This window comes from Heterocephalus glaber, unplaced genomic scaffold, assembly GCF_053883595.1.
Source record: "Heterocephalus glaber isolate CG9 unplaced genomic scaffold, H.glaber_assembly_v1.0 deba00001472, whole genome shotgun sequence".
NCBI classification, from domain to species: domain Eukaryota; kingdom Metazoa; phylum Chordata; class Mammalia; order Rodentia; family Bathyergidae; genus Heterocephalus; species Heterocephalus glaber.
Window position 1 is genome coordinate 25,708,064 of NW_028258315.1, and position 21,439 is coordinate 25,729,502.

The window sequence follows — 21,439 nt, forward strand, 5'->3', positions numbered from 1 at the left end:
AACCTGCTTGGAAGGGGACAGCAGAACATGGGCAGGAGCAGAACTGGGGCCCCAAACCCTGCCTCTGCTCAGAGTCTTACCCTGCTGAATAGCCTCTCCCCACTTCATGCCCTCCTGAGGAGTGTGGGGCAGACTGCACTGGCCTGGAGGTCAGAACTCAGCTCTTGACCCAGGACCTCTTCCCACAATGGTTAGCCAGTCCACAGGACTCCCAGTGAAGGGAGGGCAGGCTCCACTCCTGTGGCAGGTCCTGAGCTCCTGAGCTCAAGGCCAACTCTGGTCACCAGCGGGGCTGTAAATGGATCTGCCCAAACCCATCTCACCACTGGAAATAGAACTCAGGGCTGCTGGGTAGGAGGGTACTTTTCTGTTTATTCATATTTCACTTTAATATTTTTTTGGTACCGGGGATCGAAGTCAGGACCTTGCGCTTGCAAGGCAGGTGGCAGTCACTTTAATATTTTTAATATTATTATCCTACACATTTATTGGAAAGTCAAGTTGGAAGAAAGATGGATATATTAAAAAGGTAGGAAAAAAAATCACCCCCTCATTCTACCCATGAGCTGTCATTATGATTTATCACTTTGTCCTATTTCATTTGTCCCTTTTGCCCTTTTTTTTCTCATGGCTCAGCTGGTCCCTGTGGACACAGGGGACATTTGTTAGCTGCAAGCTGCAAGGGCTCCTAGCCCCTCAGCCTCCCAGCTGGTGCCTGTCATCTGAGGACTTGTCAGACTCAGTGCATGCATAGGCCCAGGGAAAATTTGGGGCAAAATTCCTTAGGCTGGCATGTGAGAGCTGAGCAGTTTTTCAGAAGTGGGAAAAGACAAGTCTGAGAGATAGGGATATTGAGCGCTCTTTTTAGGAAATGAGATCATGTTCCTTCTTTTTTTTCCTCTCAGTTCCAGGGATCATTTTCCTTGTCATTATTCCCTAAACAATACCGAGGAGCAAGTGTATTGATTCTCCAAGATTCAGTGGAGAATCTGCCCTGTTTTCCCTCAAAGTCCCCCAATGAGCACACAAAGCATTTTTGGGTTCATATTACTACAAACACAGAACTCCTGGGAATAGTTAACTTTTCTTTTCACCTGGCAGAAATATTTGTATATTCCTGGTTTGGTTTGGGGTTTTTGGGGGGTGGGGGGTACCAGGGATTGAACTAAGGACCTTGTGCTTGCAAGGCAGGCGAGGTGCCACTGAGCTAAACCCCCTGCCCAGGTTTTGTTTTGTTTTTAAGAACTCATTCCTTTCCACATATTATCCCCCCAAAAATCTTTCAGGCCTAATTAAGGTAATGCAATTACCAAATACCTATAAATTTAACCTACTATGAAAGCTCAAGAGCTATAGAACACTAATAAAACAAGATGTCAAACACTGTTAGAGATACTTGTTTCTTTTCAGAGACATGTCAGAAAAGAAAAGGCAATTCTTAAATTTGTCAGATTTCCAGTGAAATAACATGATTCCTAATTTCTATACTTTTTTTCAGCACAAGAGTAACATCAAAGGCAGGGTTTAGCTATCAACTAGTGCAAAGGCAACTCCACCAGAGTGAGTTGAAGCTTCTTTCAGTCCTGAAACATTGTGAGTCATTTACTGAGTCTGATGGCAGGAGAAACGGGCCACCAAACCCCTTCCACGTATCTTCCTTAAGTCTCAATGAAGTGACATGTGGTTCTAGTTCAAAAGTATTTAACATGACAGCCGAGTGTGGTGGTGCACAGCTGTAATCCCAGCACTCAGAGGCTGAGGCAAGAGGATCACCATGAGTTCCAGGCCAACCTGGACTACATAGTGAGTTCAAGGCCAGCCTGCACTACTCAGTGAGACCCTGTCTCAAAAAAACAAAAGTATTTAACACGACAGTTTGGTAACTCATGCAATATTGACACTTTTCCAGGCTGCTGGCCACATGAATTACTCAGACGGTGTGTGTGTGTGTGTGTGTGTGTATGAGAGAGAGAGAGAGAGAGAGAGAGAGAGAGAGATTTGCTTACATATGCCTCTGTAATTCAATATTATCAATGTGTTCATAATCAGCATATCAGATATTCCTATATGTGTTTAGTATTACCATTAAAAGCTGGGTTCCTCTGAAAGACTAGAATTCAGTTCATTTTTAACCTTTATTCACAATGAGCAAAAATACATGATTTTCAGTAAACATGGTGCCACATATGGTGCCATATACTTCTTTTACTTAAATCTTAAACTTTACTAAATGCCCATTCTGAATGTCTGGATTTGGAAGTACTACTGCCTACCTTCAAAATTTTATCAAGCTATCAAAAAGCCAGAGAGGAAGTAATAAACACAAAGTCATGTGGCTCGTATCTGTGCTTTCTATTCCACCTATAATCTACTTCCCAAAGAGTGTTACCTTCTTTGAGTCTGAATCTGTTTAATTCTGCTCTTGGGAATATTGACTAGGAACATAAGGACATTTTAAGAGATAGATATTGTGCTTGCCCATAGAAATTCACACTATGTGAATGTATTTTGTGCCTTTAAAATTTGCTTGGAGGGGTGTGTTCCTCCACCCCTCACTTACATCCCCCTCTCTGGGTGGATGTTAAAGTAGGGTGAGGGATGGGCCAAGTACATGGTAAATGGTGACGATCCAATAAAGGAACACGGACCACGGACCTCCTGGAAGGAGCCTGAGTCAAATTTATTGAGCTGGGTTTTTATGGATGGATGAAGCCAGACTAGCTGTCATAGCAACGGCTAATGCTCTGTACTTCCCGCGCTCTGCGCCCTAGGGGGTAGGGTGGGTGCTCCGAGTCCTTGGCAAAGTAGGCGGGGTAGCAACAGGATGTGGGAACGACTGTGGTTGATCTCAGAACTCGGAACTCCCGGCTAGAGGACAAAGGGGGATCAGACCTGTCAGGCACGTTGAAGGTCTCCAATATGATCTGGGTCATCTTCTCACGGTTGGCCTTGGGGTTCAGGTCCCCCTTTCCCCTCCCTGCAGCGCTCTGCCTCGTCCTGAGCGCCGCCTTTTCTAGAGCACTCTCCGATTTCACCTCCGCCTCCTGGCGCTCCTCCCAGACCTCCGGAGGGGCGCTTCTTTTCGCTACCAGCACCCGGCACGAAGCAAAGGGCTTCTCAGTTTGGAAGAGATCGCGACTGTCTTAGAACTGGCTCATTAGAAGCAGAACATAGCTGTTTGGGTCAGACCTCGCTTTCTGCACGGAACCGCCCGAGTGCAGCGGAAACGCGCCTCGCTACTTGCCTCTGGGCAGCACCACGGTCAGCGCCCAGGTGACCGCCTCTGGGTACGTGAGAGCCGTGCAGGGGAGGGAGCTGCCCTACCACGTGGAAGGTCCGGCCGGGCCACCCAGCCCCCCACGCTGGGGAATGGATTCGATCCAGAGGGGGACAGGGCGGGGAGGGGGGACAACTTTTGTCTTCTAAGGAGCGCACCCAAAGTGACGCTAAAGCACGGTGCCCTTTCCCTGTCCCCTCCCCTCCCCTCTCCTCTCTCCCCCTGTAAATAAAGACAACCAACACTTAAGGCAGCTTAAGAGAATGGCTGATTTAATGTTTCAAGTTTCCACTTCCTTCCACAGGGCTTTGTTTTAAAAATAACAAAATGAGGTAAGTCGAGTCACTGTATGTACACGGCGTCATCCTGAGGAGAGCGCGCGGCCCCGCCGCCTAGAAGCATTTGCGGTGCACGATGGAGGGCCCGGCCTCGTCGTACTCCTGCTTGGTGATCCACATCTGCTGGAAGGTGGACAGCGAGGCCAGGATGGAGCCGCCGATCCACACGGAGTACTTGCGCTCAGGGGGGGCGATGATCTGCAAGACAGCCAGTCAGGCGGCCCTGCCACCCCTGCCCTCCCGCGCCCCCCACCCCGAGCACCGGCCGCCGCCCACCTTGATCTTCATGGTGCTGGGGGCCAGGGCGGTGATCTCCTTCTGCATGCGGTCAGCAATCCCAGGGTACATGGTGGTGCCCCCCGACATGACGTTGTTGGCATACAGGTCCTTCCTGATGTCGATGTCGCACTTCATGATGCTGTTGTAGGTGGTCTCATGGATCCCGGCGGACTCCATGCCTGCAGGCCGCGGAGGGACTGCGTGAGCATCGGAGCCCAGCGGGCCGGCGGGTGGGGTCCCGCGGGCGAGCGGGCGGGGCACAGGGCTCACCGATGAAGGAGGGCTGGAACAGCGTCTCCGGGCAGCGGAAGCGCTCGTTGCCGATGGTGATCACCTGCCCATCGGGCAGCTCGTAGCTCTTCTCCAGAGAGGAGGAAGAGGCCGCAGTAGCCATCTCGTTCTCGAAGTCCAGGGCCACATAGCACAACTTCTCCTTGATGTCACGCACAATCTCGCGCTCAGCTGCAGGGGCCGGGAGTAGGGCGCGGCTTCAGCGGGTGGCCCGGAGCGTGCCCCCATGGACCAACCCTGGGGCACCCAGGCCGCGCACCTGTGGTCACGAAGGAGTAGCCACGCTCCGTGAGGATTTTCATCAGGTAGTCAGTGAGGTCGCGGCCGGCCAGGTCCAGACGCATGATGGCGTGAGGCAGGGCGTAGCCCTCATAGATGGGCACGTTGTGGGTGACACCGTCGCCAGAGTCCAGCACGATACCTGCACCGGGCAGGCAGCGTGAGGCAGGCCGGGACTCGAGGCTCAGGGTGGGGTATACAGTTACAGAGAGGGACACCACGCAGGGCACGCAGGGCTGAGTTGGGGGCGCAGGGCAGGGCCACAGGAAGGGCAAGGCTGGGACGGGGGTGGGGGGTGGGGGTGGGCGCGGGTCTCCCCTCCTCGCTCCTCCGCGGCCTGGTCGCGTAAGCGCACTCACCAGTGGTACGGCCAGAGGCGTAGAGGGACAGCACGGCCTGGATGGCCACGTACATGGCAGGCACATTGAAGGTCTCAAACATGATCTGGGTCATCTTCTCACGGTTGGCCTTAGGGTTCAGGGGGGCCTCAGTCAGCAGGGTCGGGTGCTCCTCGGGAGCCACGCGCAGCTCGTTGTAGAAGGTGTGGTGCCAGATCTTCTCCATGTCGTCCCAGTTGGTGATGATGCCATGCTCGATGGGGTACTTCAGGGTCAGGATACCTCTCTTGCTCTGGGCCTCGTCACCCACGTAGGAGTCCTTCTGACCCATACCCACCATGACGCCCTGCGAGCAGAGACAGGATGCACTGGTCACCACGGCTGCTGGCGACACGCGCCTGCGCTACCGGGAAACCCGCCCGGCTCCCACTACGGACGTCGATGCCTGACCTGGTGGCGGGGGCGACCCACGATGGAGGGGAACACAGCCCTAGGGGCATCATCACCCGCGAAGCCGGCTTTCACCAGGCCAGAGCCATTGTCGCACACAAGAGCGGTGGTCTCGTCTTCGTCACACATGGTATCTGGTTTCTGCAAGGACAGGGCCACAGCAGTGACAAAAAGCAGTCCACAAAGCCCTTCTGGCTGGCTGCCACAGGCCCTCCCTCCCCAGAGACCCAGGGAGACCTGCAGCTTGAGCCTCTTGCATCCTTGAGCAGAGGGTTACGGAGGACCTTCACTTAGCCCAGAGCTGTGCTGCTGGGGAGGGAAGCACAGAGTGGAGAGACCACCCTTCGAGTCCTCCAGCTTCCTACCGAGAGGACAGTACTCCCTAGAGGGCTCTGCCTTCACAACAAGCACCTGCTCACTAGCTAGTCTAGCCTCTGTCCTCTGCCCATGAGGCCTCATCTGTCAAGGAGGGATTAAGACCCTGTCTGCTCTCCTGGCCTGGGTGAGCACAAGGAGCTGCCCATGGATGGGTTGTGGGACACCCTGGACATTCAGACTCAGAAGGGACTCTTTGTCCTGTCTGTGATCCCAGAGAGGTGGCCCTTGCTGCCCTAGGCTGCAGTGGGGACAGAGCTGCCCTCAAGACTGAAGTCACACTGCATTTCTCAGCACCTCTCACATTCTGTTTCCCTGTGCACATCCTAAATGCCAGGTGAGCAGCCCAAATGGGCTGGGAGTCAGCCTGGAGATATTTCCAGAGCCCATGGTCTCCTCTTTGAAGCATCTGTGGAGGGGGGCAGCACGGGGCACAGCTGAGTTCTGCCCATGTCCCTGGGACCCCTCTGAGGGCCTTGCTCCCTGTGCCCTCCCACCTCCACCCTACCTGGGTGGGTGGTTACACCTGCTGCTCTCTGGCTCGGCTGGTCGGCTGGTCGCTGCGGGAGGGTGGCTGTCCACTGTGGTGACCACTTGTTCCCAGCTCAGGTTTTATATAGCCCAAGGGCACTCCCTCCATGCCGCCCCGTAGGAATGTTGCTGCCCTTTAGAGCCATATTTGGGTGTCAGGCACAAGTCCCTTCCTTCAGTCGGTTCCTGGCCTGGGCCCCGCCTAGTCCCCTAGGCTGACCAAAGAAGGAGCGGCTGGCCCTAGCCCAGGTAACATGGACCAGGCCATATTTGGAGTGTCTCCCCGGCGAGCCTGCCCCTCCCGGGCATGGGGCAAGGTTCACCGTGTGTGCCCAGCTCCAGCTCAGAGCTGCACCTGTTGCAGAGGTCTCCCCGTCCCACCGATCCTGTGCACTCAGACACTTCAATAGTGCCTGACAATGGATGGGCTTCCCACAGTCACTCCATCTCTGAGGTCTTCCTCAGCCCCCACCCCACGTGCAGCTCCTGTGGGGATAGGTGGGCTGGGAAGGTGCAGAGGCAGTCACCAGGGTATTGGCAGGGCAGGGGGAAATGCTTGGCTCTTGAACCCCACTTCTCCCTCTCCATCCTAACACCCCAAGCCAGAGCTCTGACCCAAATTGGCCCCTCCCCCACCTCAGAGGCCACAGGCAGCCGGAGGGCATGCAGCTGTCGCTGGGCAGACAACTGGTACGGAGGGTAGAGGAAGAGGCACAGGGGTTCCACCATAGGAGGTGGGGGCTGTGACCATCAGGGGCCCCCCAAGCTGTCCCCTCAGTGCTGCAGGATGCTTGGAGCTGCTGAAGGGAAGGAGGACTCGGGTGGGGGTCCCTTTCTCCATAACTGACTGCTGACTGCCAGGTTGGCTGGCCTGTTAGCCCCCCACTCCGCCTGCTTGGTAGCACTGAGTATGTCTCTCCCTTGGGGCTGGCTGGGCCTGAATGTGGTGGTGGCAGTGGGTGATGGGAAGGTGAGGCAGTGTCCTTACTGAAGACCAAGACTGCACTCTACCAGGGCAGCAGCTCCTCCTGCAAACTTCTCTTTATATTTAGAGGATGATGCTGTGGGTCAGGCTGCTCCCAGTCCACCTTGGATTCACCACCTGCCAGAGCCTGTGCAGCTTCTATTTATACTGTGGATACATGGGGATATGCCTTCTGGGCTTCTAGGGATTTGGAACTCCTTATAGTAAAATGGAGTGGGGTCAGTGGAGGCCATACTCCTAGCACCTCTCAATTTGGGGGTGGGCTGGGGAGCAAGAAGGCCCAGGAGAATATCTTCTATCTTCTGTGACAAACTTGGTGACATGCTTTATGGGGTGCCCAGGGATGTCATTTGTTTTTCTGATGTCTTATGTGTTCCCTTTGGGGCTGGGGATTTAGCTCAGTGGTTATACTGCCTGTCTTGAAAGCGCAAGGACCCGAGTTCAATCCCCGGTACAAAAAAAAAAAAAAAAAAAAAATGTGTTCCCAAAAAGAGTTGCAATTCACATTTGGTAGTGGAACTCAGCAGAGGACAGGTGTGGTATCTCCAAAAGAGGATATGAAGGGCACCTGACCCCACTCCAAAGCCCCATCATGCAGCTCTCCCTGAAATAATCAAAGTAGGGTCAGTGGAGTCCACACAGCAAGCAGAAAGAGCCCAAAACTTCAGGGATTTCATTCGGCTTTCCAACTATGTTAGAGAACAAGGGACAAAGGAATGGAACTGTTTACCCTCAACACCCTGCACCCTCCTATGTCATGGGTAGTGGAAATAGTAAAGAAAAATAAACCAGCAAGCATAGTGTGAAATAGACTTATATCTGGGCCCAGGAGGCAGGAAGGACAGTGCTGTCACCCACTGGACACCTCACGGGCCACAAGCTGTGGATACTGCTCAGAGCTCTTGTGCAGTGCATTTCCCTGCTCTTTGACAGGTCTGGCTCAAAGTCTACTGGATTCAACTCCCTTAAAAGTTATGAACCAAGTGCCTAAAGCTATAGATGGTCTCCTGGTAGAAGCACTGTACACAGCAGGTGACCAGCAGCTCACAGAGGTGCCCTCTGCCCACGACTGATGTGCTGGCTTACAGTCCCTGGGGTCACCCAGGGCTCTTCCACTCCCACTCTAGAGCTGATGAAGAACCAGCGCCAGGTATCAGTGCAGCCTGGCTTGTGACTACCTCCTGAGTGTCACTTCCCTTCTCCCTCTGTGTCCCCTCACTCCTTCACAGCTTGCTGGCTTGGCTGCTCCAAAATTTAAACATGAAGTTATAGAAGTCTATGATCAGCTTTTGTGTTTCAGTTAAGCCTTCTCACTATCTGGAGATGGTCAGGACAGGCAATGCTCATCCCAGCCTTTTTGTTTTGGTACCAGGTATCGAACTAGGGACCTTGCACTTTCGAGGCAGGGGCTGGAACCACTGAGCTAAATCCCCAGCCCTCATCCCAGCTTTTCTTCTCCCGAAGCTTACTATGCTAAGGACACATCAGGTTGCACAGCAGTCATCAGGAGCAGGAGACAGGCGTGGTTTCTCTTAAAGGAGGCTATGAAGGGCACCTGACCCCACTCTGCAGCCCACACCACCACAACAGCTCTTCCTTGCCCACACCAGGCTGCCCTTTCTTACACTGAGTTGTCAGGGCAGGGCAAGAGGTGTTTTCTAACTCTTATCTTCCCTAAACCAGTGGTTCTGGAAGTATAACAGACCCATAAGCGATCTCCAATGGAGAGCTGAAGACACCTTGAAATGCAAAGTAATGGCTTCACGGGCAACCATGTCATCTGAGAAAGGACCACAAGAGGCTGGCTACTCCTGCCCACGGACGTGTCTAAGAGTGAGAGTTCAGGTGGAGGGGTCCCCTATCAGCCAAACTGCTGTGTGACCTTGGGCAAGTCATCTCCAGAAGGTTCTGCATTCTCAGCTGGGTTACATCTGTTCCATAAAACTGACTTGAAGCTGGGCATGGTGGTACACGCCTGTAATTCCAGCACTCAGGAGAATGAGGCAGGAGGATCACTACTTCAAGGCCAGCCTGCGCTACATAGTGAGTTCAAGGGCATCCTGAACTACACCACAACACCCCTTCTCAAAAACAAAACAAAACAAAAAACTGATCTGAGATCAATGCTTGGTAAGTGCCTGGGACCTGAGGAACACTGAGCCCACAGCAGGTCCTTTTTTAGAGAAAGAGGGGCCTGCAGGGATGAGGCTGAGTGCTGGACAGGTGACCAAAGGTCAATGACACAAGTAAATAGGCAAGGCCAGGGCAACTTTCCATGTTCTTGGGATGCACAAAAGTTTATTTAAAATTATTTAAAATGACAAAACCTCACAACCGTCAACAACCTCCATTTTAAGTTTTGAGAGAGTAAGCTATAAATTATAGCACAGCCATGCAGTCAGCAAAAAATTATATCCTGAAGAATATTTAAAACGCTCATTCTCAAGAGTGCAAAAACTGGTTCTTAGGAAATGAAAAAAACTTAAATATTTACAATTATTTGTGCCCCCCTAAAAGTCATGGTACAAACAAAGACACAGTAGATGTGTGATGCTGAAATTTCATTAGGTTGGGAGGCAAGTGGGAAAAACTATCCAAAAGGGCTCCTTTGGAGGGGTGATAACGTGGGGAAAGGTTGAGAAACTCTGGGATGTAGTACAGAGAAATGTTCACAGCTCATAGAAGAAAAGCAGGTTACAAAACAAAAAGGTACATACAGTCCAAAACATCCTAAAACACATTTCAAACTGGGAACCAAAATTATTTCTGGCTGGGGCAGGGGTTAAAGGGTCTATTTTATTCCAAATGCTTTTTTAAAGGAAAAAAGTAACAGATTTTTCCTTTTCTAGTCTTTTTAAACACAATATTACTTTTCAGAATGCACTTTGGTATTTAGTGAGTGGTATTTTACCCATGAGTATGTTACTTACTTCTCTTCAGGCATTCCCAGGTCTGAACACCCAGGAACAGGTGGTAGGGCCTGGGTATTTCTGAGGTGGCTTCAACGTGTCTGGTGCATGGGTTACAGCAGCACACAAAGCCAATGAGTCAGCCTTGGAGACCACAGTCCAGTTCTTAAAGAATCCCCCAGCCCCAAACCAAGGCCAACAGCCCTGGTAAGAGGAGAAACACCTTCCAGTCTTTAAAACTTGTCTCAGTTCCATACAGGATCAGGGCCTGTGTCCCCCAAAGCCCTAGAGAGTCACCACCAAGTGTCTCAGGTCAGTTCATGGCCACTGCTGCCTTCCTTCTGCTCAGAGTCAAGGGCAATACCTTGATGCTGTCACTCAAGGTCCCTATGGAATTCAGCTGCACCCAAAGACAGCAAACAAACTTTTCCATAGGAATCTGTCATGTGATACTAGCAGTCACCATGGGTTCCTTGATTTACCAGGCTCCTCACTTCCTTCTTTGGTTAAGAGAAACAGGACCATTAACCTATTCTTCCAATCAAAGCCCAGGCTGCTAACATTCTTTTTTGGTCAAGATTCACAACTCCATTAGCCTATTCTTCCAAACAAGTCAAGGGCTAGACTGGAAGTCCCAGGTGAAAGGGCACAAGGGGAGGGCTCAGAAGCCAGGCAATTCACCAGGCAATTCTGACCTTCCCAGCCATCTGACTAAGGTGGTTAGTAATCACTGGCCTTGGCCAAAGTGTGGATACGGCAGCTGTGCCCCTCTAATCTCTCTTTTTTATTTAATGCTAAAGAGAGTGATGATTGGTTAGGACAAAAAAGTTTTGAGAGAACACTACTTTTCAGTGGTCATATTGGGACAGTCCACAGTAGTTTCTAGCATTACACGTGCTTGTGACTAAGGCAAACTGTGGTGAAACTAGAATTCAGCAGAAATTGTTGTGAAAATACATTGGGGTTGAAGGGAACTCCAGGACTGAGAGACTGTAACTCACATGGTGCTGTGCAATTATCCTCAAGGACAATTACAGATGGGCGAGAAGCCACACGCATACTTTATTCATTAAAGTGCTTCTATTAGTACTGTTCATTATGTAGAAAAGTTCATCAGTTATCAAACTCACAAGAATTAGGCCCATTCTTTTTTTTCTGTCTTATAATAAGTTGGTAAAATTTGACATTTATGTTTCTAGACAGATATTTCCCACTGGCCCTAAACAAAACAGATGCCAAGTGCCCCAGCTCAGCACACAACACCCAATGTCACAACAATTTCAGATACAAGCTTGGGCAATCTCATAATTTTTAAGAATCACATGAGACCTAGAAGCGATCTGTGCATACGAATAGCCAGAACTAGGAAAAGAAGTACAGAACTCACTGGACCAAGTGAGTTAGAAAGGGCATCAGCGCTGGGGATTTAGCTCAGTGGTTCCGCCACCTGCCTCACAAACGCAAGGACCCAAGTTCGAGCCCCAGTACCAAAAAAAAAAAAAAAAAAAGAAAGGGCATCAAATGTGGAAACAACTGACGAAATTCATGTGGAAAAAGTGAGGAAAAAAAATGTGTGTAACCAAAAACCAAAGCTGTAGTTACATACATAACTATTTAGTATTTAGTATTAGCTTCCAAATAAAGTACAAAAGAAAATTTTTAAAAACTCAGCCACAAACATTATAAAATTGTACAAACTTCTTTAAGGTTTAAAATTTTTATAAGCACACACTTATAAAAGTTTTAGAAACAATGCTATTTTTACAAAAAATTATGTTTGCCCCTGGACATAATACTCATAATTTGCTTTCAAAACAAACTCAAAATACGGGTTGGACTTGAGGCTTCCCAGCTGATCAGCCTGTAGCAGGTCATTCACTTCTGGCAAGTAGTCACTGAGCTGAATGCCTGGAAACACAAACACATTTTTTATTTTTACAAAACTCTTGAGTGGGTTAAGATGAATGATGATAAAGCACCTGTGCTCCTGTTTAGGATCTAATGCACTCTGCTGCTGGGCAATGCTCTCCTTAAGTCTAGTGACAGCCTCTGCTATATAGAGCTTTCCCACTGCTCAAAAGCCATCCGTGTAGCATCTTCAGTAGGATCTGAAGATCTTCATTTTCTCCTATAGCTTAAGACCCACCTTCAATGTAGTAGTTTTATAATTATACATTCCTCTATCTAGGTAAGAATTTAGAAGAAATGCTGTCTGAGGAGCTAGCTGCAGTATCTCAGAATATTGCAGTGAAAGCCAACAGGGTGGGCAGTCACCTGCAGAGCTGGAAAGCTAAGGAACATCAGGTGAACCGGCCATTTAAGTTGAGGTCGTGTAGTTAAGAAAGGCATGCATAATTTTCTAATTTAACAAAATTGGATGAAATTTTAAATTAGTAGCATAATAATATAATTTGTTACATTATCATAAGGTTCTTAAAACAAAATACTAGTTCTTTAAAAATACCCTTGAAGTGTTCAGGACATTTTTATATTTGTTACAGAATAAAAACTTGGGTTAATAAATGCTATGAGGGTAAATCTGAATTATTTGTATGTCATTTATTACAATTAACATGAGCCAGGGATTTAGCTCAGTGGTTTCGCTGCCTGCTGTGCAAGCGCAAGGACCTGAGTTCGATCCCTGGTACCAAAAAAAAAAAAAGTGAACTGGCCAGGGATTTAGCTCAGTGGTTCCAGTGTCTGCCTCACAAGTGCAAGGTCCCAAGTTTGATCCCCGGTACCAAAAAAAAAAAAGTGAACTATATTACAATTAACATGATTTTAAGACTTTCTCTCTATAAAATCATATGACACTTGTAAAGATTTTTCTTATTTTTGGTACCGGGAATCGAACTTGGGTCCTTGCGCTTGCGAGGCAAGCGGCAGAACCACTGAGCTAAATTCCCAGCCCAAGATGTATGTTTTGTTTTGTTTTTCATTCTTAAATTCTTTTATTGGTACATTTTAGGTATACAATACAGTTACATTTGTCATTGGGTGCTTGTACCTGTACATGATGTATCTTGGTTATTTTTTCCCCGTTATCCGTGTGCCCTTCACCCCACCCCCTCCACCCTTCCCTATTTACAAAGACTTTGTTTCTTTTTTATTTTTTCTTTTCTCATAATTTTTCCTTTCCCTTCTTTCCTTTCCCCTTCCCCTCCCATCACCCCTACCCCTTTGGACCTTTTCCTATTTCAAGTTATCAATTATTCATTTTAATCATTTTGATCCTTATTTACATTTTCAGCTTCTCATACTAGAGAAACTATTTGGTATTTACACATGTGTGTTCTATTTATTTCACTTAAGAGTATGGCCTCAATATGCATCCCTTTAGCTATAAACGACTCTAGTTTCTCGTTCTTTATGGCTGAGTAGTACTCCATTTTATAAAAAAACCACAACCAAGATGTATGTTTTTAAACTCGGGCCAGGGATTTAGCTCAGTGGCGCCATGCCTGCCTCATGAGCACAAGGTCCTGAGTTCGATCCCCGGTACCAAAAATAATAATAATAATAATTTTTAAAAATAATTTAAAATCGATCCCCAGTACCAAAAACAAAACAAAACAAAAAGTAATTATAAAAATAAAAGACCAATTCTCTAGAAAAACTTATTTGACTTTTAAGGGGCATGCCTTCTGTTGGGACCTATTATCGGGTGAATATTTCTCTTCTCTGGAGCAGGGTAGAAGCCCAAAAGCCCAGACAGGCTGGCAGGTAACAGTGACAGGGAGAGAGCATGGCTGTAGGGTCCTGAGAAGCTTGGCCCCCGACCCAGCTGACAGTGGACTTCAAGGACCTGGCTGGTGTGCCCAACCACTGGGTGTCATCCCCTTACCCCTGTGCTGGGGACTGAACCCAGGGAGCACTGAGCTCTACTCCTGGTCTTTTTTTTTTTTTTTTTTTTTCACTTGCTCTAACTGCCCCTGGCCTTTTTTATTTTGAGGCAGGGTCTTGCTAAGAAAAAGCCGGGTGCACGATTGTCATCCCAGCACTTGGGAAGCTGAGGCAGACAGAGTGCAAGTTCAAGGCCAGTTTGGGGTACACAGCAAGACCCTGTCTCAAAATAAAATCTACTAAGACCAAGCACTGCAGTTGTTCCTGGAGTTATCAGTGTTGTGCACTTTAAAGGAACCTACCTGACAGGCAACATCAGATTTGGACCCACTGCTTTCTAGAACCTGCCAGGCTCAGCGGAAAAGCACTGTTGACAAGTGCAGAGAGCATCACATCCTGTCAATTCTTCACTTCCAAATATGGAGGAGTGAAAGCCTTATAAATATATTTCACCTCTTTCTGAATTTCAAGCCAAAGGTATTTCCTTTTGCTACATCTCTTTATTTTAAATTTTTTATTTTTCTGACCGTGAAAAAGGTTTAGTTGACCTTCCAATTATTTGCTTATCTTTGAAATCAAAAGTATTCATTAAGGGGCTGGGGATTTAGCTCAGTGGCGCCACCCCTGCCTCACAAGTGCAAGATCCTAAATTCAATCCCCGGTACTGAAAGGGGAAAAAAAAAGTATTCATTAAACATCCTGTCAGATACCGTGGTACCTCAGTTTGCTAATGCTTTTGTTTGCTAATAATCTGATTCGCAAACAGAAGTGTTTTGCAAAATTTTGTTTGTGTTTGCAAACTCTGCATTGGATGGCAAACACAACCATGACCCCGGCCATCTTTCCCACACAAAAACACCAAAAGTGGACACCTTTTCCAAAATCGTAGAACAAATTAAGTTCATGAACCAAGGTACCACTGTATTCGTTCTCTGTAAATAAAAGTCCAGACCAATTCTGAGCAAGTTCCAGTAATCAGTCAGAGAACTATATTTACACTTAATCAGCTATAATGGAAACTAAAACTCAGAAAATAGCACCAGGAGGTCAACGCAGACAAGCTCTGAAATGACAGCCTGTCTCTCTACCCAGGATATAGCTGGTGTGGCTGTTCCCCATGTTTTACCCAGCACAGATGAAGACATCTTGAAGTGCAAGTCAGTTAACACAGGGTGAAGATGGGAAGAGCCAGGGCGATGGATCTGTACACAATTCTACACACTCAAAGAACAAATGTTTATAGCAACTACTGTTTGCAGGCAGTGGGCTAGGAATATACCGTGTAGATTAAATAGTGTATTCTGCAGATGTGTGTAGAGAAAGCATGCAGGGTGTGTAAATGCTGCCCTGATGAATATCATTCTTGTTTACTCAGAAGAGCTGCTGGACCTACAGCAGCTTTTGTCATTGTGTATTTGTTGCAACTGGATGAAGAAGGGCATCCCTGCATTTGAGAAGATAGGTCAGCTCTAGGTGAGCCTATTTTACACACTGCCTGCATTTTGGCAACCCATATTTTAATAATTCTACAATACATCAGTCACATTTTTCATATATAAAATGTGCAAAGTCTCTCATGTCTGACATTCTCCACATTTTAAGTTCCCAGTTTATGAAAAACAGCAAATTTGTCTTTTCAAATTCACCTCTCCCTTGACAACAAGCACTTTACCCACAGCAGCCTCTTCACCTACTCCTATCTTCATCAGCAAATGCAATTTTGTTCACTGCCCTCGATACAAAACACACATAAAACACAATCCCTTCTTGTTTCTTTTTGTCTCTAAATCAAGTTTAGAGTCTTATGTCTAAAGTGGATTGTGCAAATATATTTGTTAAGTGTGGTATGGTCAGTTTTGAAGGGAATATATCAAAAATGTTTTTAAATTTTCAATCTTCCTAAGAGTTGATTGAAAAGTTAAAGGAAATCAGTACACTCTTGGTGTCACACTTGTGTCCAGGGATGGCCACAGGGAACCCCCAGGGTGTGTGCGTGGGTAACTTCACCCTGACATGTATTCTTCCAAGTGCAGTGAACACAGAAAAGCCTTTCCTTCACTGTAAACAAATCTCTAATTTTGAGTATGACACTGCTTCATCTTAAACATCCTTTTGTCATATGATATCTTGACAAACACCCATTAAGATTTCTTAAATTCAGAATATTGTAATTTCTGATAGTAACATACCACTTACCATCTTTTAAAAGTTTCTGTAAGATTTTTACAAATATACTGCCTTTGGACTCTTCAATTGGATCGCCTTTACCATCTGAGCTAGACCAGCTAGAAAACAAAATCACCATGAGGTAAATGAAGTCATGGACTTGGCTGAGATAAATGACTTTTGTTTGATACTGTGGCTTTGTTTGGGTTAGATCTCTGAATAAAGGACTTTAAATGTTGGAAACCCTTCAATTTCTGTACAGATGCAAATCATACTCTGACAGCTATTCGCCAACATCCCTGCCATACACCTGATTTTGTGTACTCAGTGTACATGAGGCACAAGATATCTGAAAACTTTCAAACAAGAAGCCAGGACAAGGATCGCCGCCCAGAATGACCAGAACAGGGTCAACAAACCAAAGGTGCCCAGAGCAGGCACTTGAGAGAGGGATGTAGAAAGCAGGTTCCCAACAGCTCTTAACTGAGGGAGTGGTCGGGAAGACCATTTTGGTAAAGGGGGGGCCCACTATCACCACCATGGGAAAGCAAACATGCAGTGGGGCTGCTCAGCATAAGGCCTGCTCCTCCCACTTTCCCTCGGGCACTCATCCCTGTCAAAGGGCAGTTGTAGGTTCTTTGCCTCTGAAGATACACAAGAAATGCTCCACTACAAAAAGGAGAGGGTTGTGAGGACAGGGTTTGAGGTGGTTACTCAGACTTAGAAGACACTAGCTGGGCATGGTGGTGCATGCCTATAACACCAGCACTTGGGAGGCTGAGGCAGGAGGATCAACTTCAGTTGGAGGCCAGCCTGGGCTACACAGTGAGTTCTAGACCAGCCTGAACTATGTAGTGAGATCCTGTCTCAAAAAACCAATAAATAAACAAACAAACAAACAAACAAAAAAACCAAAAAAAAAAAAAAGAGAAGCCACTGACCCTTAAAATACAATCACTTTTTACTTAAAAAACAAAATATAGCTTCAAATCTTGTCTAGCACAATGGGTTCAACTTTTGTGAATTTAAGGACCATGCAATTTCTGTATAATCTGACAGTCTAAATGCTAATATAAAAAGCAATGATTCAGCTGGGTATGGTGGCTCATACCTATAAACCCAGCTACTCGAGAGGCAAGGCAGGACTACAAGTTCAAGGCCAGCCTGGCCAATTTAGCAAGACTGTCTCAAAAAAGAAAAAGGACTAGAGTTGTAGCTCAGCACTTCCTGGGTCCAATCTTCAGTAATGCCAAAACAAAAAATACAGGAAAAAAAACCAAAAACAAACCCAGACTGATTTTATTATACCAGTGGGTGTAAGTCTTTAGGTTAGTCTTTAATTCTGAATTTAAAATGTCAGATTACCAGTGCAACAGTTAACATGTTCATAACGTGTTACTACACAACCAGAGGCTTGTGTAACTATCTGGTGTGTGATATCATGGCCATTTCCCACGGCACTCTGATCAGCTGAGAAACTCACCTGTCTCTCTGTAGAGCTCTGCAAAGGATCTCCAGTTTGAGGTCATGGATATTCACATCTTCTTCCTTCAGAGTAGAACAAAACATCTTCATTAATATTAGCTTTAAAAGAGAAATACATGTTTAAAGTTTATTTGTGTCAACTTCTAATCTTGCTTAAGTATTGTTGCTTTGTTTTAATTCATAACTAAAAAACTCCCTTAAAAGATGTCAGTACCACTTAGAAAAATAAACCAATTAGTATCTATGTGAATTAGGATCTGATTACCGTACTCTCTTGACAATCTGACCTCATCAATAACTTTGAGAGGTTAAGACTTTTAAGCAAGGCTTTAAAAAAAATTAATGTATTGGGCCAAGGATTTAGCTCAGTGCTTCCGCCACCTGCCTCGAAAGTGCAAGGTCCTGAGTTCGATCCCCGATACCCCCCCCCAAAAAAAGAAATTAATGTATTGTTTTCATCATCTACTAAATAACTTTTGACTGCATGGTCAAGTAACAGAACAAATACTTAAATCCACCTCACCACGTGGCTTTGCCATAGAAAACACCTTTGAGAAGCGGTGTGGGCAGGAAACCCATTTTCTGGACCCTCTTCTGTCTCTCTTAGACAGAAGTTATCTTTCAATAAATTTTCATACTCTTAAAAAAAAAAAAAGAAGAACTACTTAGCCAACAGAATTCCTACTACAATTTTTTAAAGGTAGAGAATCAGCTTTTCTTAGGGTGAATGCTATGAGAAAAAAAACCCCTCAGGACTTTGAAGAGTTACTTTTTGTGGGGAAGGGGTAGGTGGTGCTTGGAATTGAATGCCAAGGCCTTGCACACACTAGGCAAGCACTCTCCCACTGACCTATACCCCAAGCCCCCACACTTTTTATTATACACAGAAGGTACTTGGGAATATGTAAGGATCACTAGGAATTAGAATCTCTTGGAAGTTTTTTAAAAGGGCTGGGTGCCTTCTAAGAGACAAGAGTAAGTGAACTAGAAATTAGTCTTTTTTCATGAGTACATTTCTGTGACTAAAAGAAGTATTTCCTCTTCTATGTATATGTATTCAGATACCTGAGATTGTCAAGGAAATTTACTTACCTCATCAATATATTCCAGCAAGTCCAAAGCTTTCTTAAAATCATATTCATTAGCTCTTCTGTTTTCATCACAGATGTACAGCTGTGGCAAGTTACAGTAAGGAAAAGAATTATTCCAATTAATTACAGAATTAACATTAGAGAAATTTATGGAGGAGTCATTATGTCTTTTTTTTTTTTTTGTACCAGGGATTGAACTCAGGACCTTGCGCTTGCCAGGCAGGCACAGTACCAGAGCTAAATCCCTGGCCCCCATGTCCTTCTTTTTATTAAGCTGAGGGTATTTTTATTTTTTTAAGCTGAGGGTATTTTTATAGTCAAGAACAACGTCACATTTGGGAACTACATTTCATCTATCTTATAATAAACTTAAAAAAATACATATCCTAGAGCAGAAATTAATTTACATAATTTGGTGCACATACTTTTAAAATACCAGGAAATTTATATTCTTAGGCTCAAAAAGATAGTATAGGGGCCAGGGATTTAGCTCAGTGGCACTGTGCCTGCCTACCAAGTGCACGGTCCTGAGTTGGACCCCAGTACCGGGGGCGGGGGGTAGGGGGGAGTGTATAAATTTCAACATTCTTTTGCACATAATCTGAAATAAATTCCCATCCTTGAACTTTTTTTTCCCCCCAGTACTGGGAATTGAACTCAGGACTTTGTACTTGTGAGGCAGGCACAATGCCACTGAGCTAAATCCCCAGCCCCCATCCTTGAACTTTTAAAGCTACTTACATGACTTTTGAAATATCTCCCTTGTAAGTGATTTTAAAAACTGCAACTCCAAGTATACCATGACAGTTTACTTAGAATAAGATATGCCAATTTGTTACCAATGGTTCTTTTGGTTACTTAACATGACAGCTGACTGCACTAATTTCTATACCCTTCAAGGGCCGGGGATTTAGCTCATGGTTTCCTGCTTGCTGTGCAAGCGCAAGGACCCAAGTTCGATCCCCAATACAAAAAACCCCCCAAAAAACAAAAAACCAAGGATAAATCTATACCCCTCAAATTTCCTGTAATATTTTCAGTAAAATACTTGCCTTGTTAAAAATCCCAATTTGAAAAAAATAAATAAATAAAAATAAAAATCCCAATTTGAACTTTTCCTCTCTTCCAATAACTGCTTGTAATATAATAAATTTTAATTTTAAAGATCTATATAACCCTTTAATAACATCTAATTTCAGAAAAAAACTATCTGTTTATTTTTGTTGTCTTATATAATTTATTTTGTTTCTTTGGTACCAGGGATTGAACTCACTACCCTGTACTTGCAAGGCAGGCACTATGCCTCTGAGCTAAATCCCTGGCCCTGTCTTATATGATTTAAAACACCAATATTTTGAATGTCCTTTTACCTTCACAACCTGTGAAATTGAAATGTGGCATTAAAATTAATGGTATCATAGGGCTGGGGATTTACCTCAGTGGTTCTGCCGCCTGCCTCAAAAGCACAAGGTCCCGAGTTCGATCCCCAATACAACAAAACAAAAAACCCTTTTCTTTTTTAGTGACACCTAAAATAATGATGAGTTACAATCCACACCTTAGCTTTCTAAGTTAAATATATTCTATCAGGAGAGGCTGCTGTGAGCTCAGTTACAGAAACTCTGTTACTAACAAAGGCCAATGCTTAGGTGTCTGGATTGTTAGCTTTGTTTTTATAGAATTAGAGCAAATTCTGGGTGGCCCTACAACATTACTCCTGTATGTGAGATGCCTTCTGAGAAGTAGGTTAAGGTGCACATGGCACCAGGCCTGCCAGGCAAAGATGAGGGGGCACCAGCAGGCCAAGCAGTCCTGTTCCTGGAGCCACTGTGCTCACAGCAGAGCCTGAAGAATGGCATTCTGGGGGAGCTACCAGGGCCTCCCACTGTACACTTCCCTTAACGTACTAGGAAAGCAAAACTACATGCAATTCCTCCCAGCCTCCTGAGCACCGGGAGGCTGGGCAGAGCTGTACAGGGAGATAAAGCTGACCAGTTTCCTGCTCCTAGAAGCTTCCAAAACATTTTCTAGGAAAAAGTTCTCAGGAAGGTGGAAAGCAGAAGGGCTCCTTCAGGAACCACACTCAATGTGGGAGTCGGCAAGGATGCAACACCTACGCTGATTAGCTGTGGTGCGGTCAGCACTGGCATCGCACTGAGGCTCAGCTCTCTCTCGGCCAGCAGCTGCTCTGGCAGGGTCTCCTGGTGCAGCAGGAAACGCTCCTGCTCAGCCATGGCTAGTTCAGGAAAAGAGGGGAGAGGGATGTGATTTTCACTTTTGCTCTGCTATAAAACAAATATATGAGTTAAAAAAAAAAAGCTATAAAGGTAATCTGACCCCTTTCTAATAACCTTGGGAAGTTATTGATTCTAACTTTTTTCTCGACTGCTGGTTATGTGAACAATATACGACATTCATTTGATTCAAATCATGAATCATCACACCAGCGGGAGCAGTGAGGAGGGGAGATAAAGGAAAAGTGCTCAGCTGTTTCAAGGAGAGGCCTGTATGTGGGGTCTCTATGCCATATTGGAGGGCAGCTCAGCGATGTGTGCAGCATAGTCCCATGCACAGAGGGAGGGACTTCAAGTCACCATGGGGTATCACTCACACTCACTCTCACACACAAACACACCCCTAGCAAGTATGTACCAAATCTACTGCCCAAAAGGAGTCACCTCCATGGGGCAAGGTTCTAGACTTCCTTACTGTACTGCACTGTTCCCTGGCTCTGCCCATGGGCAGGCCTGGGCTACCAGGAAAGCCTCGCACATAGCAGTCACAGAGTAGCTGAAGCACAAG

At 46.1% G+C, this 21,439-nt stretch overlaps 2 protein-coding genes across 3 annotated transcripts in view; both read right to left on the minus strand.

Annotated features, from left to right (window-relative positions):
- Positions 1-3,527: 3,527 nt before the first annotated feature.
- Positions 3,528-6,215, minus strand: Acta1 (actin alpha 1, skeletal muscle). Its single transcript, XM_004854689.3, has 7 exons — positions 6,136-6,215; positions 5,253-5,393; positions 4,824-5,148; positions 4,445-4,606; positions 4,165-4,356; positions 3,892-4,073; positions 3,528-3,813 (listed from the first exon to the last, which is right to left on the minus strand). Exons 2-7 carry the CDS (start codon positions 5,379-5,381, stop codon positions 3,670-3,672), a joined length of 1,134 nt encoding a protein of 377 aa, XP_004854746.1. The 5' UTR covers positions 5,382-5,393; positions 6,136-6,215; the 3' UTR covers positions 3,528-3,669.
- A 3,206-nt stretch (positions 6,216-9,421) lies between these two features.
- Nup133 (nucleoporin 133) overlaps positions 9,422-21,439 on the minus strand; it is a 58,256-nt gene continuing 46,238 nt past the window's right edge. For both annotated transcript variants that reach the window (XM_021266434.2, XM_004854688.4), the window contains 5 exons: positions 20,755-20,873; positions 18,639-18,719; positions 17,545-17,609; positions 16,092-16,180; positions 9,422-11,960 (listed from right to left, as the gene is read on the minus strand). In XM_021266434.2, coding sequence (XP_021122093.2) covers positions 11,824-11,960; positions 16,092-16,180; positions 17,545-17,609; positions 18,639-18,719; positions 20,755-20,873 — 491 coding nt within the window. In that variant the 3' untranslated portion in view covers positions 9,422-11,823. The remainder of the gene's footprint in view (positions 11,961-16,091; positions 16,181-17,544; positions 17,610-18,638; positions 18,720-20,754; positions 20,874-21,439) is intronic.

Coding starts and splice junctions, on each gene's coding strand:
- Acta1 (XM_004854689.3), bottom strand. CDS start 5,381: ATGTGTGACGAAGACGAGACCACCGCTCTTGTGTGCGACAATGGCTCT. Junction 5,149..5,252: donor TGGGTCGCCCCCGCCACCAG/GTCAGGCATCGA, acceptor CTCTGCTCGCAG/GGCGTCATGGTGGGTATGGG. Junction 4,357..4,444: donor CTACTCCTTCGTGACCACAG/GTGCGCGGCCTG, acceptor CGGCCCCTGCAG/CTGAGCGCGAGATTGTGCGT.